General features: G+C 36.5%; 2 protein-coding genes across 2 annotated transcripts; one reads left to right on the plus strand and one right to left on the minus strand.

Moving 5' to 3' along the window:
• Positions 1–76: 76 nt before the first annotated feature.
• Positions 77–3,430, minus strand: LOC105223891 (phospholipase A-2-activating protein). Its single transcript, XM_011201775.4, has 8 exons — positions 3,120–3,430; positions 2,196–3,062; positions 1,676–1,862; positions 1,405–1,610; positions 1,173–1,333; positions 1,037–1,115; positions 825–967; positions 77–767 (listed from the first exon to the last, which is right to left on the minus strand). Exons 1-8 carry the CDS (start codon positions 3,272–3,274, stop codon positions 202–204), a joined length of 2,364 nt encoding a protein of 787 aa, XP_011200077.2. The 5' UTR covers positions 3,275–3,430; the 3' UTR covers positions 77–201.
• Positions 3,431–5,452: 2,022 nt separating this feature from the next.
• LOC105223923 (odorant receptor 74a) lies at positions 5,453–7,206 on the plus strand. Its single transcript, XM_049454359.1, has 4 exons — positions 5,453–6,042; positions 6,088–6,643; positions 6,798–6,893; positions 6,971–7,206. Exons 1-4 carry the CDS (start codon positions 5,690–5,692, stop codon positions 7,181–7,183), a joined length of 1,218 nt encoding a protein of 405 aa, XP_049310316.1. The 5' UTR covers positions 5,453–5,689; the 3' UTR covers positions 7,184–7,206.
• The last annotated feature ends 9,957 nt before the right edge of the window (positions 7,207–17,163 follow it).

Consider the following 17,163-nt stretch of genomic DNA (forward strand, 5'->3'; position numbering starts at 1 on the left):
AATGGGTTTAATATCATTACTTGCAACCCCGCTGGCTTTTGATGAGATAATTCGCAGGAAAAGTGAAATATGCAAATTATACTTTTTAAACTTTTTTATTTTGTGTTTTTATCAAATGGTAGTGAAACAAAGCATGCATTTAATGCATTTTCTGGATATCGTTTTATAAATTCTGCGTAGCGCATATATTCCATATATTACTCAGAAAGTTGCCAGTAGGGCACTGCCCGCAGAATTAAGTTTGGCGTAGACGCCCGATTGTGGAGTGTTAGTTAATTCACGTATTTTGTCCATAACATAGTCAACCGATACGACAATAGCAACTGTCTCCTGACCGAATGGCGTAGTTGTTAAATTACCAATGGCTTGAATAGCACGGTAACATGCCTCCAAGTCAATAGCCCACTTCAGCAATTCGACGACACCTTCGGTTACTATACGACAACATTCACTTTTCGCCACGCTAAGTGTCTGAGATATGGTGACATTTAAGTAGAATGTTGCGATGGCGATTTGCAAATTCGCACTACCACTTTTAATTTGATCAATGTGTGCCGCTATGGCCGCAAAGCGAGGTTCGATTTGTTTGCGACCAGCTTCGTGGCGCATCATATTCGCTAGGCAACGTACTATCATTAAAGTATTAGCGGCAGAGGAATTCAGTTTTGGCAGAATGTTATCTAGGAAATTGTACGAGTTCAAAATCGAAAATATTGGCTCATGACGTATAGCCAAACGGGCCACATCCAGAACGGGAAAGAGGATGTCTGAAATTATAAAATATTTAATCTAAATATATATTATGTTTTCATTTATAGACAAACCATTAGGCCAACGTAATAAATGATGCAGCGCTTCCACAGAGCTTGTATCCACTTCTGGAGAAGTTGTTGTTAGTGCAATAATCGCGTTTAATAACGTGTCCGAAACTTTTTCACTCTCATTGGTCAGTTTATTATTGAATTCCCTAAGTAGAAATTACATTTGGGAATCGTATTATATACATTTTATAAATTTAGCGTTCGAAATGTCTCACTTCAATTTCTCCAACACTTTGGCGGGATCACAATTGTCAAAAGTTACGTAATTGCTGACGGGAAAATGTTTTTCACTGCCTAAAAAATAGATAGGTGCGTTAAAGTAACGTTCAAATAAAACTCATTAAATTATACCTCTAATGAAATTAACTTCTGGTTTTGGTTGTGAATGTGATGCAGCCGTGGAGTAACTCGAACCACCAGTAAAAGGATCAACGTTACCTGCGGCATTTAAGTTTTGATTGCTACTACCAGGTACATATCTCGATCCACCCGTGAAAGGATCCTGGTAACCACTTTAAGAATAAGTTTTAATATTAAATACATGAATACTCTTTTGTTGTGAAGTTAAAAATTATTTACTAACCTAGCGGTCGGCTGGGATAACACGTTTCCAGCACTTTGCGAGTTTTTAATTATGAAATTCGCAACTTGGTCTAGATAGGCTTGTGGTAGGTTGTGTCGATGTATAAATGTTTGCGCAGCTTGCCAAGGATCTTCACCTCTATTGTAGGGCAGCTTAATTGGAGGTTCAGTGTCTGAGATGTCTACAGAGAAAACAAAGTCGTATTCCTGCATACAAATTAATTGAAAAAGTGAGCAACTATTTGAAATACGTTAATCTCCGATATACAAACCTTTCCTTCGTGTAAGGTTTTGCCGGAAGAGGCTTGAGATCCACCTGAAGCACCTGTAACATCACCAACTAAAGTCCATTGACCTAACTGCCAAGCGTAACACTTCACCGAACCGTCCTGATGACGCACCATTTTTGTTTGGCCTTCTCGTGTCCCGTTTGTGAGTAAAGCTTCAGGACCAGGTAAACTGGTAAAATTTTTAAACAAACATGTGAAATATTAGCACATAATAAAAACATAAAAAAACATAAGTGCATAATGTGCTAACGATTTATCTCGTGGTACTGACGGAGCTAAACAAAGTGGATTTACTCGATATCTAACACACTTTTCTATTGGTCACAAAGGAATCATACTCTTTTCGGCTGACTTACAGATATCGTCATTATACCCTAAGTAGTGTATATTAAGTTTACTAGGAAGTTTGTTACACCCAGAAGAACCACGGAAACGAATAATTTCAAAAATTTTTTTGAATGCGAAAGCCATTAATGTTTATCACAATTATAATTTGACTTACTCAGTCTTTTTTATTCCGCCAATTTCTTCAGACATTTGAACTTTTCTTGTAGCCACCGCATGTTCAAAAGCTTTACTGGACGATTCATTTGCATATCGTGCAGGATCCTTTGTGAATACACGAACCACTCCATCACTTGAACCAGTTACAATGTCTCCGTTTTTTAAGCAAGTTACAGACCATACGGATTGTGCAGGGTGAACAATGGCATCTCCCAATTCTTCGCCAATCGACAAGTCCCACATACGTAATGTACTATCTTCACCACACGACACTATTATGTTTTCACCCAGTGCAGAATTTGCTGCCACGGAATATATGTAATTTGTATGTCCACTCAATTCTTTTACACATTCACCATCATCATTCCAATATTTTATAACCGCATCATTGGCACATGAAACAAGCGAGTTATTATTCATAGGTAAAATACCACGAACACAATCCTTGTGCCCTTTTAACATGCGTAGTTTTTCGCCTTTGGCATTCCAATAATATATGCACTTATCTGCTCCACCAGTAATATATTTTTTTGTCTCGACGAGGCAACCGACTGACCATACTGCTGCTTCATGACCACGCAACACTGTCGAAGTGACGTCGCCCGTTTCTTTAATAGTCCAAATACGTGCTGTTTTATCCCAGCTGCCGGTAATAAGGGTCTTTGGCTCTGCTCCTGCCGCAATTGAACAAACTGTGGAATCGTGTCCTTTGAGAATTAGTATGGGCACAAAACCACCTTCTTTGTAAATGGCGACGGTGGCATCATTGCTAGCTGAGCATATCCATTTTTCAGAGTCAAGGTAGAAAACAAAAGCTACAAAGTTTTTATGATCTTGAAAAGTGACGGATTCTGTGTAGTCTTGCCTTAAAAATGTTAAATACTCGTATATTAATTGAAATTTAATGCAAAATTTGGCTTACCCCAAACGTTTCCACAACTTAACTGTTTTGTCGCGAGAACCTGAAATTATTATTTGTCCTTCTGCAGTTTCCAAACCGGCAGCAACTGAGCGTACATCCATTGAATGACCGTACAACTCGCAACTCAGTTTATAATCGTTTAAAGTCGCACTCATTTTCAAAAGAATTACTATATGTTATCTTCTATAAAAAGTATTTATCCCTGTTAGCAAAACTAATAATATTATAGACAACTTAAAAACAACTATTTATTGTTCAGTTGCAAATTTGTGCAACGATGAGTCGATGACAATAGAAAAATTTCCAATAATCAAATGTCAGCGAGTTTTTTAGCACATAAATATATATGGCGGGAGCAAGGGCGACATCTGTCGCTTATTAGCTGTATTGTTCATTTATATTCCTACTAGTGATGTGCAGAAAGCAAAAATCATGTTTCCAACATAAAAGTATTCGCTTCAAAACGGATGACAGAGCAAACTTTCCGAAGCAGATCTCTAATTACATACTTATGTGTCCAAATTATGGTGATGGACACTCCAAATCTTAGTCTCTGAAATTATAATACCCTTCACAATTATATATCAGATTCTATACAAGAACTTAATTTTGTTGGGTCAGTTTGTATTGCAGCTACATAGATACATACTTAGGTATATGATATAGTGGGTCGATCTGAACAATTTCTTTGGAGACTGTACCGTTGCTTGGACAATAATTTACGCCAAATTTCCTGTAATGATTTTGCTTGTTCAATTTGTATGAGATCTATATGCTATATTGGTCCGATCTAAACAATTTCTTTAGAGAGTTACTTTAAACAATAATTGGCAAATTTTCGTGAAGATATCTCATAAGTTTATATGGCAGCTACATGGTATAGTGGTTCGATATCGGCGGTACTAAAAACGACCAGCTTCTTTGTGGGTAAAAGGGGTGTTAAAAATTTCAGGTTAATATCTCAAAAATCGATTTAGATCGCTTTGAAGTGCTGGTATACTTGAGATAACAAGTGCATTGTAATTTTAAATCACGTTACAGAAATGACGTTGCTGAAGCGTAATTGGAATGAATTCATGCTGATCCTCTTATACACACCATAGACCAAGTTACAGTTTACGAACCTGCCTTGAAGAAGGCTTTTTGTTGATTGCGCCAATTGAAGATTCCAAGCCCCGGGGGGTACTGTGTCGAATACTCTCAGAACTGGAGTGTTTTAATCCATTCGGACAACTGTCTCTTAATGCGCGGAATTATGTCAATGTCGTCATACATCTCATACAGCTTATCGTTCCATCGACTGCAGTATTCACCGTTGTCACTGCGCAAAGAACCATAAATCTGCTGCAGAACTTTTCTCATCAGATGTTGTTATCGTCCATGCCTCGGGCACTATATAGAGGGACGGGAATAATGAGCGACTTTTACAATTTGGTCCTGTTCGTCGGGAGAGAACATTACTCCTCAATTGCCTACTCAGTCCGAAGTAGCACCCGTTGGTAAAAGTTATTCGGCGTTTGATTTCATGCTGACCTTGTTGTTGGTGTTATTGCTGGTTCCAAGGTAGACGAAATATATTTCGTCTTGCCGTCATTCACTACCACACTCATTTGCTACGCTCCTTTGTCCAACCTGGAAAAAGCAGAACTAACATTCTTTATGGCCAATTATATCGATGCCATCGGCCTATGCCAGTATTTTTACACCCTTGTAGAAGATTGTACTTTCTACATTCAGATTTGCAGCTCGAATAATTTTCTCCAGGAGTAGATTGAAGAAGTCGGATGTTAGAGAATCGCCTTGTTTGAAGTCTCGTTTGGTATCGAACGGCTCAGATAGGTCCTTCCCGCTCCTGACGGAGCTTTTGGTATTGCTCAACGTCAGGTTAGATTTGCGACGATACCAAATTCAGATATAGTGGCAGCTCCTTTTCGTGCTTTCAAAAACAGCTTTGAAATCGACGAATAGGTGGTCTTCTTTCCACGGGTCTGTTCCAAGATTTGGCGCATGGTGAATATCTAGTCAGTTGTTGATTTTCCAGGCCAGGTCCAATCATTTTGTTGACTGTGAGCTTTAATCTTCCACACAATACACTCGAAAGAGATGCAAGAAAGGGATGTTGAGGAGCTTTACGAGTATTCCACGGTAGTTGGTGCAGATTGCGGGGTCTCCCACACTTAAATTTCATTAATCGGGCATTTTTTTGTCCGACCATATTCTGCAAAGAAGATGATAATTTTTTTAACAAGCTATAGAAATTTTCTATAATTTTCAGTTACCTTTTATCTATTTCCTACCTACGTACATATTCGGAATGTGTTGATGTTTCCAACTGGGTGCGTGATGAAGGTAATTATGCATTTTCTATTTCGTAAATAAAATACTTGAAAAGTTCACAAGAACTTTTGAAATGAAAAAAGTGCTTTAATCACTTAATTATGTCAGTCGGGTGTTTATGTAAACAGACATTATGTATGCACTTCCTTACGTATACATTTCGTGTATAAAAGGTGCACAGGACATCCTCTGTCAATAAATTGAAGTTCTTACATTCCGTCATCATCAACGTAATGTTGTATCGTCCGCGTTTGAAAAACGGCAAGTTGATTCCACTCTCTTGGCCCGTTGCAGCCTATCGACTCTTGAATCATATTTGCTGGCCACTACGGGATGACGCAAGCTACCTGCTGCGTCTGTACGACCGCTTCTTTTGGGCGTTCGGTTTCTTCATATTCATGCAACACAACGACGCTGAGCTGCGTTATATAATTGTCAATAATAATAATCTGGATGAGATGCTGATTTGTGGACCGACTTATCTGGTTCTAGTTGAGATTCACTTACGTGCCTTTCAGTTGGGCTTAAAGAAGGAGGCATTCAAGCGTTTCCTGCAGAAATTTTACGCAGAAATCTATATAGATGAGTGAGTGACATACTTCAATCGCGAATGTATATATATGGTACTAACTTATTTTATCGTGTTTACCTTTATCTTGCGCAGGTCATCTCATCCCAAACTCTACGCCAATATACAGAAAAGTTTGCGTCCAATTTGGTTTTATTCTCTATTATATTTTAGCACTCTATCGTCTTACGTAATAATGCCGGTAGTTAATTATCTGAATAATGTCAAAGCGCCGCTCTACAAAATGTATTACCCGTTCGATATCACGCCAAATCCGATTTACGTCGCCATTGTATTATCGAACATTTGGGTAGGTTTCACCGTGATCACAATGGTCTCTGGCGAGGACAACGTATTATCCGAAGTGATGCTACATTTAAATGGACGTTTTCTGCTATTGCAGCAGAAATTGCGTCACGATGCCGAGCGTTTGTTGCATGTAGTAGGCGATAGAAATATTGCTGATGGACTTCGACGTCGGATTATCGAAGCCATTGAAGAAAATGTTCGCTTGTACAAATTTGCTGAAGATTTTGAACGTGAATTCTCCTTTCGTATTTTCGTCAATTTGTCCTTTAGTGCCGGATTGCTATGTGTACTGGGCTTTAAGGTGTATACGGTGAGTAGATTAAGTTAAAAGGTCAGTCCTAACATGCATACATACAGTCCTAACATGCATAAAGAACAGATTATAGGAATTGTATCTTTAAAAAGCTTTTATTACCTTCAATTTACAAATTTACATCTACTTACTTTGTTTGCTCTTCATTTAGAATCCGATGGCTAGTTTCGGGTTCATATTTTGGATCTGCGCTAAAATTATGGAAATGATTTTGGTTGGCCAGTTGGGCTCGGGGTTGATTTACACAGTAAGCAATTCGAAAATTTATTGAATTATTCACTCTGATCTCTTTTCTCTCTCTCTCTCACGTTGCCTTTTATTTAGACTAACGAAATGAGTTCCACTTTCTACGAATGCAATTGGGAGTTGGTTTTACTAAAGTCTGGAGATACAAAAGCAAATGTGCGTCTAATGAAAACTTTGCTTTTGGCAATCAGTACCAGTCAGAAACCATTTGTCTTGACCGGTTTCAAGTATTTCAGTGTCTCTTTGACTGCTGTTTTGAAGGTGAGTAGCACGGGTGTTGAACTTTTATAAAATGTTAACATTGTTCTTTTAGATATTGCAGGGCGCCGGTTCATATTTTACGTTTCTGACATCAATGCGTAAATGAATGCGATCCACGCCATATTCAACTTATTATTTATATATAAATAAATGAAATCGCATCCCAACTTTTGAAGAACTGTTTTCTGTTTTATTCTGCTCGTTGTAAAATAGTTGGTATAAAACAGAATAGTTATTAGAGTGCTCGAGAATTATAATTATTGTAATACTTCTTTAGTAAAAATATATTGTTTTGAGAAGAATTTTCTTCATAATGGTCTGTACGATCCGCTATTTGGGTAATATCATTCTTTTAGAAAACTAAACTAAAAATTTATAAAACTGTATTGACCATACTTGACCTTTGATTTATTTAAATATTTTGTTAATGCCGCTTTGAGGTACATTTGAGCACTGTCCCTTTAACATTTACTATGTAAGCGAAACCGTGTTAATATACTCGACATTTACCGTTACTTGGTGTAAGATAAGCGCCAAGATATTCCTTCTACATTTCTTTATTACTTTTTTACTCTCGCATCATGTTGCAACAGAATATTACAATTTTGTTCACCTAATGGTTGCAGCGGCAGCGGTAGAAGAAGAAGAATGGTAGCTTGTAGCATCTAAAACTAATCGAGTTAGATATGAAGTGAAGTACTATATATATAAATGATCAGGTTGATGAAACGAGTTGAATTTCTGATATAGATCCCAGTGCCTATGACTAATTTTTTTACCGATGATAATGTTTACTGTCAAAATGGATACAATATCCCCTAAATCTCATTTACCTAAAATAAAGATTTTCAATCTCCTGGTTTATTTTGTACCGCATATACTGGCCAATTCGAGAGGTTTCTTAATCCAACTACAAAGCATATTTTTATTTAAAAGAGAATACAATTTCTCCTAACCCCTTTATTATCAATATAAGGATTTCAAACTTCCAGTTTCTCGGCCTTGATCCTTACGAAACTATAAAATGTCCGGATACACCGGAACTTTTTCTTATTTGTATAATATTGGGTAGTTTAAAAAGTCTTTCATATTTTGTAAATCGATGTCGTTGTAGTCGTATATGTACATATATCCAGTGCTACTAATCACATTGTGTTATACAATATATTCTTGGAAAGGTGAGATTTTAAGCTTCATTTAATCAAAAAATGAATTCGGAGAAGTTGAAAAAAAGTTATAGCTGTTCAAAAATGAGTGGAAATAATGAAGAAATCTGCTAAATTTTGAAATTTTTATATAAAAAAGCGAAGAATGCCACGCAAGCCACATCAATGAAATTTGTGGAGTTTACGGAAACGATGATGTATCAGTTCATGTAGTACAACAATGGTTTGCTCAATTCCGTTCTGGAAATTTCGATGTGAAAGATGTACCTCGCTCTGGTCGATCTATCGTTGAAAAAGTCTATGAAATTATGCAAAATATTGACCAAGACCATCACATAAGCAGCCATGACATCGCTAAGGAACTTAACATTCATCATCAAATGGTTTTGAACCTTTTAAAAAAGGCTCACTACAAAAAAAAGGTCGATGTTTGGGTACCATATGAATTGTCTGTGAAAAATTTAATGGACTGAATTAACATCTGCGATTCTTTGCTGAAACGAAATGAATTCGAACCACTTCTGAAGCGAATGGTAACAGGAGAAAAAAAGTGGATCAAATACACAAACAATGTGAAAAAAGATTATGGTCCCGTGGTGAAGCTCAACAAATGGTCACAAAGCCAGGATTGACGCCTCGAAAGGTTATGCTGAGCTTTTGCTGGGATTGGAAAGGAATCATCCGCTATGAGTTGGTCCAGCCCGGTTGTATATTTTGCTGTCAACAGCTGATGAGATTGAAGCAAGCGATCGAAAAAAAACTGCCAGAACTGATCAATAGGAAGGGCCATCGTATTCCATCAGACACGGTAGACATTTTTGAGGACTCGGCAAAAACTGAGAGAGCTTGGCTGGGAAGTTTTGATACACCCATCATATAGCCCTGACTTTGCACCATCGGACTACCATTTTGTTCGGTCAATGCAGAATTCTCTTAATGCAGTAAAGTTGGCTTCAAGAGAAGCCTGTGAAAATTACTTGTCGCAGTTTCCCGCCGATAAACCAGAAAAGTTCTACACTGATAGAATAATGTTTCTAGCGGAAAAATGGCAGAAAGTGGTCGACCAAAATGGTACATATTTGGTTCATTAAAGTTCATTATAAATGTAAAAAAAATAAGGTGAAATTTGATTAGAAATACGAAAAGACTTTTTCGACTACCTAATATAAAGTTGTGTCAATTACTGAAAAAACTTCCCTGCCTTTGACCGTTGCAAATTGCGAGAGTATAAAATATTCGATTACACACGAATTTTGTCTTCCTTAATTGTGAATATTTCTTTTGCTTAAAAAGGAAGCTGATTTGCATTGCATGGAAATTTCTTATCATTGCTTAAACAGGCACATACCATATACATATGTATATTAGGGTGTGCGTTATTTTCGAAGTTAATTTTTTGGTTTCAAGCGCCTCCTTGCAGTTTCAATTTTTGTCTTCAAAAAGGATGTAAAGCAGCTCTTTATTTTTTTAATGCAATTTTTTAATGTTTTCTACAAATTAAAAATTAAACTTAAAACTGTGCAGTTGCAATATTCAATTACAAACTTTTTCTATCTACAAAAATGGTTTGGATGATCTTCTTTCTTAAACAGGTTTTTTTTAAAGTTATACACAGTTAAAGTTCTACATCAAATACAATATATGGTATGTACTGTAGTCATGCAGTACACCATGTCGCATGAGCAACACAGATTGTATATACATATAAAACAGTTTTATGAACATTCAGGTCGTTTGCTGTATAACTTAAAGTGCTTATAACTATTAGAGAAATGTTCTTATAGTAAAAATTAACGAGATCTTTGTTTTAGAGCGGAATTTAGCATACTACTTTTTCAAAGTTTGCAGATTTAGTTGCTTAATGAAAAATATCAAAAAATCTCAAGAAAGAAATATATATTACGCACAGTATAAGTTGAAAATAAAGGGGCTTTTTTTCGTTGGGTCCTTCTTTTTAGAACAAAAATTGGATAAAAATTAACAAGCCATTTGAAAAAAAAGCTATTTGGTAAATAACGAACATCCTAATGTATGTATATGTAAGTATGATTTTGGTGCGACAATCTCACAACAGAAATTTCTATTGGAGTTATATACTTAGTATGCTTATCGTTGGTTTTCGGTCGGATATGTCCACTTTCCACGGACGTTATAGCCAGTTAGTGAAATCAATCCGATAAAATTATGGCTGTAAATATGCTCTTTACATTTCTATTAGCGCAGCTTTTGACTCATCCAAATTGTGGTATATACAAGTACAAATATTCGAATAAAATAAAGAAGTTTTATATAACGTAATGATAATACATAAAATACATAATAAATATATAAGATGTGGTTTATTCAAAAATCACGTAAGGTCATAGTAATTTATGAGATATGAATTCTATATAAAAGTGGGCAGAGATATATGTGCATGCTTAAAATAATGGACCCGCGAAATCTGAAGTTTGTAACAATGAATCTGACTCATGGTCGATCTCAAGTAAGATTTGATCAATTTATGTTTGCTAAAAGATCTTTCATAAGATGCAATTGATACAGGTATAGTGAGTATTTGCGTGGCTTCTAGTTCCTAAATTTTATATACCTAATATCGAAGATATTTTGTAAAAATTCACTTTTGTTCGAACCACCTCATGAAACTTGTAGGTAGGTAGATAAAGGGGGGCGGCAGAACATCCTTGGCCCCGGGCGCCCGAAGTTGTAGCTACGCCACTGGACGTGGATTATCTCAGGACTTATGAATTATATTAGGATTTGATATATAGTGAAAATATAATCTTCCTAGCTCACATAGTAGAGACTGATATTTTCACTAAATGAATCCGTACATCCATACGATATGTATACATGCCTTCAACTGTGGCTGCTGTAAGAAAAATATCACTCATACGCTCTGGCATACTTAATAACTCTTCTATAGAATACGAAATATACTACATATGTATAAGAAAAAAATTCATCTTTATTGCTCGTTTCCTACTCTTAAATATGATTTAATTTAGAAAAATATTGCAAAATACATAGAAAAGGAAGCGGATGACGTGAGTGAAGAAAATGTGCAAAAAGATTTATTTATATACGATTACTAAGTCACAAGTCATGCAACACTTGTGGCAATTGAACATCCTTTCACAACGGCTTCTATAAAAAGGCAAAGTGTTTGCTTACTCAAACTAAATAAAGCGGATGCGTAGAAGGAAGTTTAAGGAATTGCAGTTATTGCATTGTAAGTTTATAAATGAATTTATGGTGTTAGGTGTAGAAAGACATGAAAGATTACAATTTTAAACAACTATTTTTGGCAGTAAATATATATTTTTTTAAAGGGGAAAATGGAACATAATTAAATATGGTTTCGACCTGAATAGACAGAAATTTGAAAAAAAATGTAATTTTAAAACTAGTGTTTAACCTGTGGTAGCTTTTTGTGTTTATCCAGTTTCAACCGAAACTCCTTGCGGTGACTATTACTAATGCTTGGGAATTCGTCTAAAATCCATCGGAAAAATATTTATTTTATTAATAGATAATTTAGAGCTTGATACAGCTTAGCTTTGAATTAACAAAATGGTAGGATTTTTTTCCGGATTTTGTAGAAAAATCAACAATTAATTGTTTATAACAATAGAATCAAAGCCAGGGAAAACTTTAAGCTGTGAAACGTCAACCGGAGGATTTGAATCCAAGTAACTTTATTTATATATATACCATATACAAGTAGAACTCATAACTCATATCCTGATCAACATATTCGGTTTGTTAGAAAAACGAAAGTCATTATACGAAGTGTATGGGAGTTGGGGTATTTTATCTATTAACTATTATCATGCCAAATTGTTAAAAAAATGTTTCCTGGGTACCATTAAGGTACCTCACATACAATCACCAGTCATATAGTATAAAGTCTGCCGGATGTTCGAAAATCCTGAAGTTGTTATAAGGGGGATATGTCAAGTTTTCGCCCCATTATATTCATGTTAGGCACAATGCTATACTGTTATGAGTCAAATACGTTCTGAAATTCTCATTGAGATAACTCAAATATTGGTCGATATATCCAGTTTAAAATCAGCTGGAAGTTAGAAATTCTATATATGAGGTATATGGGGGCTCAGGGTAGTATTGACCCAATTCAACCCATTTTTGATACACAGAGTTAATATTTGGGAAAGAATTATCTCTAAATTTCAATTGTATATCCTATTAATTGACCGATATTTTTGATCAAAAGTCAACTACAGATACTGGGGTCCACATATTCGGTACCTAAAGGCTTAAACGGTTTTGTTGAACTTGGGCAATTTTTGATCATAAGGTGGCATACACTAATGGCAATATCCGTGCAAAGATTCATCCCGTTTTATAAATTGCTTCTTGATTTGTGTACGGGAAAGTAAAAGAATCAAGTTTAATTTAAAATTGAGCTATATGGGAAGTAGACGTTGTTTTAGTACGATTTCGTCTATTTTTGCACTGGGATATAGGAATATGAAAAGAATGCTACGTTCTAAATTTAGTCGAAATCGGTTGGTCGGGACCGGAGATATGTGATTTCTTATAATATTTGAGCTTAGCAAATTTGGTTGCAGTAGCTTTAGTGGCTTAGGAGATATGTACATTAAACTTATTAGAAGGCGATATCACGCCCACATTTTCAAATTTTTATACCCACGTGCCCCTGCTACTGTGATTCCCTGTTCCAAATTAGAGATTTATATCTTAATTAAGTGCTTACTTATGGCACTTTATAGGTTTTCAGTTAATGGCGATTTGTGGGCGTGGCAGTGATCTGATTTGAGGAGGTATGTTTACAAAATTGCTTATTATCTTAATGATCGCTACAATCTTTGACGATACAATTCAGATTGGACAATTATACATATATCTGTCAAACAAATTGCCGACCGATCGAACGGAAGTCCTTGTTTGGAAAACTCATTTTCATTTTCCAAGGTATCCTTACGATTTGGCACCATTTTTTGTCAAAGTCATAGTTCCAATCTCTGGATCAGATCGGACAACTGTGGCATAAAGCTGCCATTAAACAGAGTGTTACAAACTTCGTGGCACAGGAAAGATTTACTTCTGACATGCTTAATTTTCATATTGCCGATGTGAACTTGGGACATATGTAAGATCAAGCAAAATATTTGGCTTTGAATATAACTGAAGGTCAAGGTTTAGTATAGCCCGAAACATGAATTAGTACATGCTTGAGTCAAAAATGAATTGGAAAAAATTAAAATTTACTTTTCATTCATTTAAATAAATTTTCTGCAGGGTACCAATGGTTATACATCTACGTAGGGGTTAAAGTTATGTGGCCGCGATTGCTCCTGCGACAAGGCCGATAACATATGCCATTTCGCGCGTACATAATTGGAGCTTATCGTTCGGAAAAGCGGTCGCCGAGCATTGTCAACAACAAAATCTATTGTAAATACCACTTGCTTTGTGGCAAATGCGGCAAATAACTGTGCATACTAAACCAAAATAAATTAAAATTCAGATACTCAAACGTACGTGTTGCATTTTAGATTTTGAGTTGTGGCGCAGCACAGCAACTCTCAATTAAATGCCTAATAAATTTAAAATAATTGCTGGCAGATTCTTTTATAATTCATTAACGCTGCGCTTTCTGTTGAAACGTTCATTTATTATATATTTCCAATTAATTTTATGCACATTTACTGTTAGCGGATTGAACACTGTGTAAGCCACAAAACAGCAATCAAGCTAAGCTTAACACATCGCACGTTCACGCACGCACTCACAAAGCACGCATGATGGAATATTGCTGACGCAAATTAGAAATCGCCCGTGCATCCCCGCCGGCTGGCAGTTTGGTGTTTAGCGATAGCATTTAAAAACAAAGCTGCAAATTGTGAAATGTGTTTGATTTATTGCAGAAAAACGGCGGAATTCGTTTATGAAACTCATTTGTTGCAGTATTGTGCGTTTGTGTTTTACGACGTGGCTGCGGATTTCATTTACTCGTAATGAACAATAACCGCATACGCAGTGGTGCACCAATTCCACAGCCATTCACACACGACGAATTGTTGGTGCTGGCTCGTTTACAAGTTTAATAAATGTACACATTTGCGACGATTTATGATGTTCATACTAATAACAATAGGCGCCAATAAGCAACAACTGCCTTATCGCCGATATAGCAAAATTACGATTCTTCAAGAACTAAGTTTAAATACATATTATATGTTATATGGTTATCTTTCATTTTATTGGTTCCTCTCGTTTACAATCATAACCTATCGATATTACCAATGAATAAATATGCTACGCAACAAAAATTTCACAAGCTTTTCTTAAATATAGGTCTTAAGTTTGATATTTTTGAAATATGTGTGTACCACTTTCTACATCTTCTTCTTTACTGGCGTAGACACCGTTTAAGCGGTTATAGCCAAGTAAACAACAGCACGCCAATCGTTCTTCCTTTTCGCTGTTTGGCGCCAACAAGATTCCAAGTGTAGCTATGTCCTTCTCCACCTGGTCCTTCCAACAAAGTAGAGGTCTTCCTCTTTCTCTGCTTCCCCCAGTGGGTACTGCGTCGAATACTATTGAGCTGGACGGAGATGATGAATGATTTGTAGAATTCGGTCTTCATTTTTCAAGAGAGGAATTTACTTCGCAAGAGCTATTCTGCGTTGGATTTCCAGGCTGACATTGTTGATGGTGTTAATGCTGGTTCCAAGATATACGAAATTATCTACGACTTCGAAGTTATGAATGTCAACAGTAACGTTCCCCCTGCGGGTAGGGGGACCCCCTTGGTTCGGGGGGGAAACAGAAGGCGACTAAGATCCTGGGCACCAGTCCAGAGTTGTGTGGAAACTCAACTGGTAGTAGCTTCGGTTACAAGGTCATACCAAAGACTTTAACCTGGTACCACGGGGAGCAGTTAGCCCTTGGAGGTAACTCCAATCTGCTCATTGGGGTTGGCTCTTTGTGGAGATTCGTGGTGGTTGTGGTTAAAATCCAAATCACGGGAAGAACTGGCTCAGTCAGTTTGAATGTGGAGTTACATTGCAACCTGGTGCCGTGCACATAGTACGGAAGAGGTTTTAGATGGGCCTCGAACCCTACCAAGGCGGTTAGTGTGTCCATGCCCCACTGCCAATTGGTACTGAAAATGCTTACCCAGTTTTCAGAGCGCTCATCAAAGCATTGTATTGATCCGTTGTGCTTCTGAGCACCGTGGAGTTACGCTGTCGACAGCAGGATCCCACGTTAAACACACTTCACAGTTGTCAACAGTAAAGTGGGAGATAAGTCGCAAGTACGACGATTGTTTGTTTGATGATTTTTTCGATTCTTTTTTCTCCGGTCTTGAAACCTTCTTCGTCTTTTGACTTTTCCGAAAACCCATGGTTTCGTTAGCTGCTTTACGTTAGGAACTTGAAATGCCGTCCCACATTTCTCTTATACCGAGTTGCTGAAGAGTGCTCTCAGAGAGTAGAAGTGCAAGTCGAACAGATAATCGTGTAGCTGTCTCGACGTCGAACCTTCTTTGTGTTTGTTGACGAGCGTTTTTTGATGCACAGAGGCGGGTACGTATCTTCGCTGGAACAAGATAGTCAATGCTAAGACCTCGGAGCGTACGCACTAAACGTAAAACTCTAAAGACATCTCTTCAGTCTATCATAACATGATCGATCTAGTTGGTGGCGTTTCGATCTCTAGGCAGACAGGTAGCTTGATAAATTTTTCTATTATAGAATATAGTACTACGCGGTGTTTGAGATTATAAATTTGAAAAATACAGAAAATATTTATCATAAATACTTCATAGACAATATAATTTTCAAAGATTAAAAGAATTATTTTTGTTGCCAAAACTTACTGCTTTGACTTCAGTATATTAAAACGTAACGCTTCAAAAATACTATAGATATTGAGTATGATAAATTAGTTCCGCACCAAGAGTCGTTTTGGTCAATGAACTTACTATTCGTATTCATATCCGTTTTCCTGTAACTGACGTAAGTGGAGGGAAACAAGTGGTGTGCATATGCCTGAAGAGCGCGGTGAGCTGTGACAAAATACATAAGTACATATGTATGTCCGTAGGAGTGTTGCTAGAAGTAAAAAGTTGTTCGAACACATGTAGATGCAAATCTGAATGCGAAGAGGGAATATGTGAACACGAAAAGGGAAAGAAACTTGATGCAATAAGCTCTTGGAAGCCCAAATGACACCAAATTGAAATTGTGTGAAATATTCCTCACGTTTTCCTAAGAATTTCTTATGAATGCAAGTGCCGGTCGCAATAAGGAGACAAACTACATGAAAGCTTAATTAAATCTATATTTTTGCCTGAATGGAGCAGCAGCCAGGCAGACAGTTTCCTAATTGACACTTGAAGTTGATGAAAATTAAATGAAGATGATTTTAATAAACAAATTTAAATTTTTACAAGTAAATATACATATATATATATGTATATGTAATAAATTTTGAGAAATAAATTTTTTAGTCGACTAATTGCATCTGAAGTCTAACGACGTTTGACTAGTTTTGAATTGCTTTGGGAAGTTACTCTACAAATAATGATCATAGAACATGAATTTTAGGAGTTTTAAATCTTTAAATGACTATAATTGTCATCTAGTATCCTAAAGTGTATAGATCGAAGTCTCAAATAATACATAGAGTAGAGCATACCAGTGGTCTTTCAGAACGCAATGTTGTACCAGAAGTTGCCAAGTGGGCTTCTTCTCTAGGCAGCAAGCCCAAAAAACTTGTAGTGAACAACCTTGAGGTAATTAAGACTATATGAAGCGCGTTAGGTTATACAAGTAGGCCATAACTAGA

The sequence above is a fragment of the Bactrocera dorsalis genome, chromosome 1 (genome assembly GCF_023373825.1).
Source record: "Bactrocera dorsalis isolate Fly_Bdor chromosome 1, ASM2337382v1, whole genome shotgun sequence".
NCBI classification, from domain to species: domain Eukaryota; kingdom Metazoa; phylum Arthropoda; class Insecta; order Diptera; family Tephritidae; genus Bactrocera; species Bactrocera dorsalis.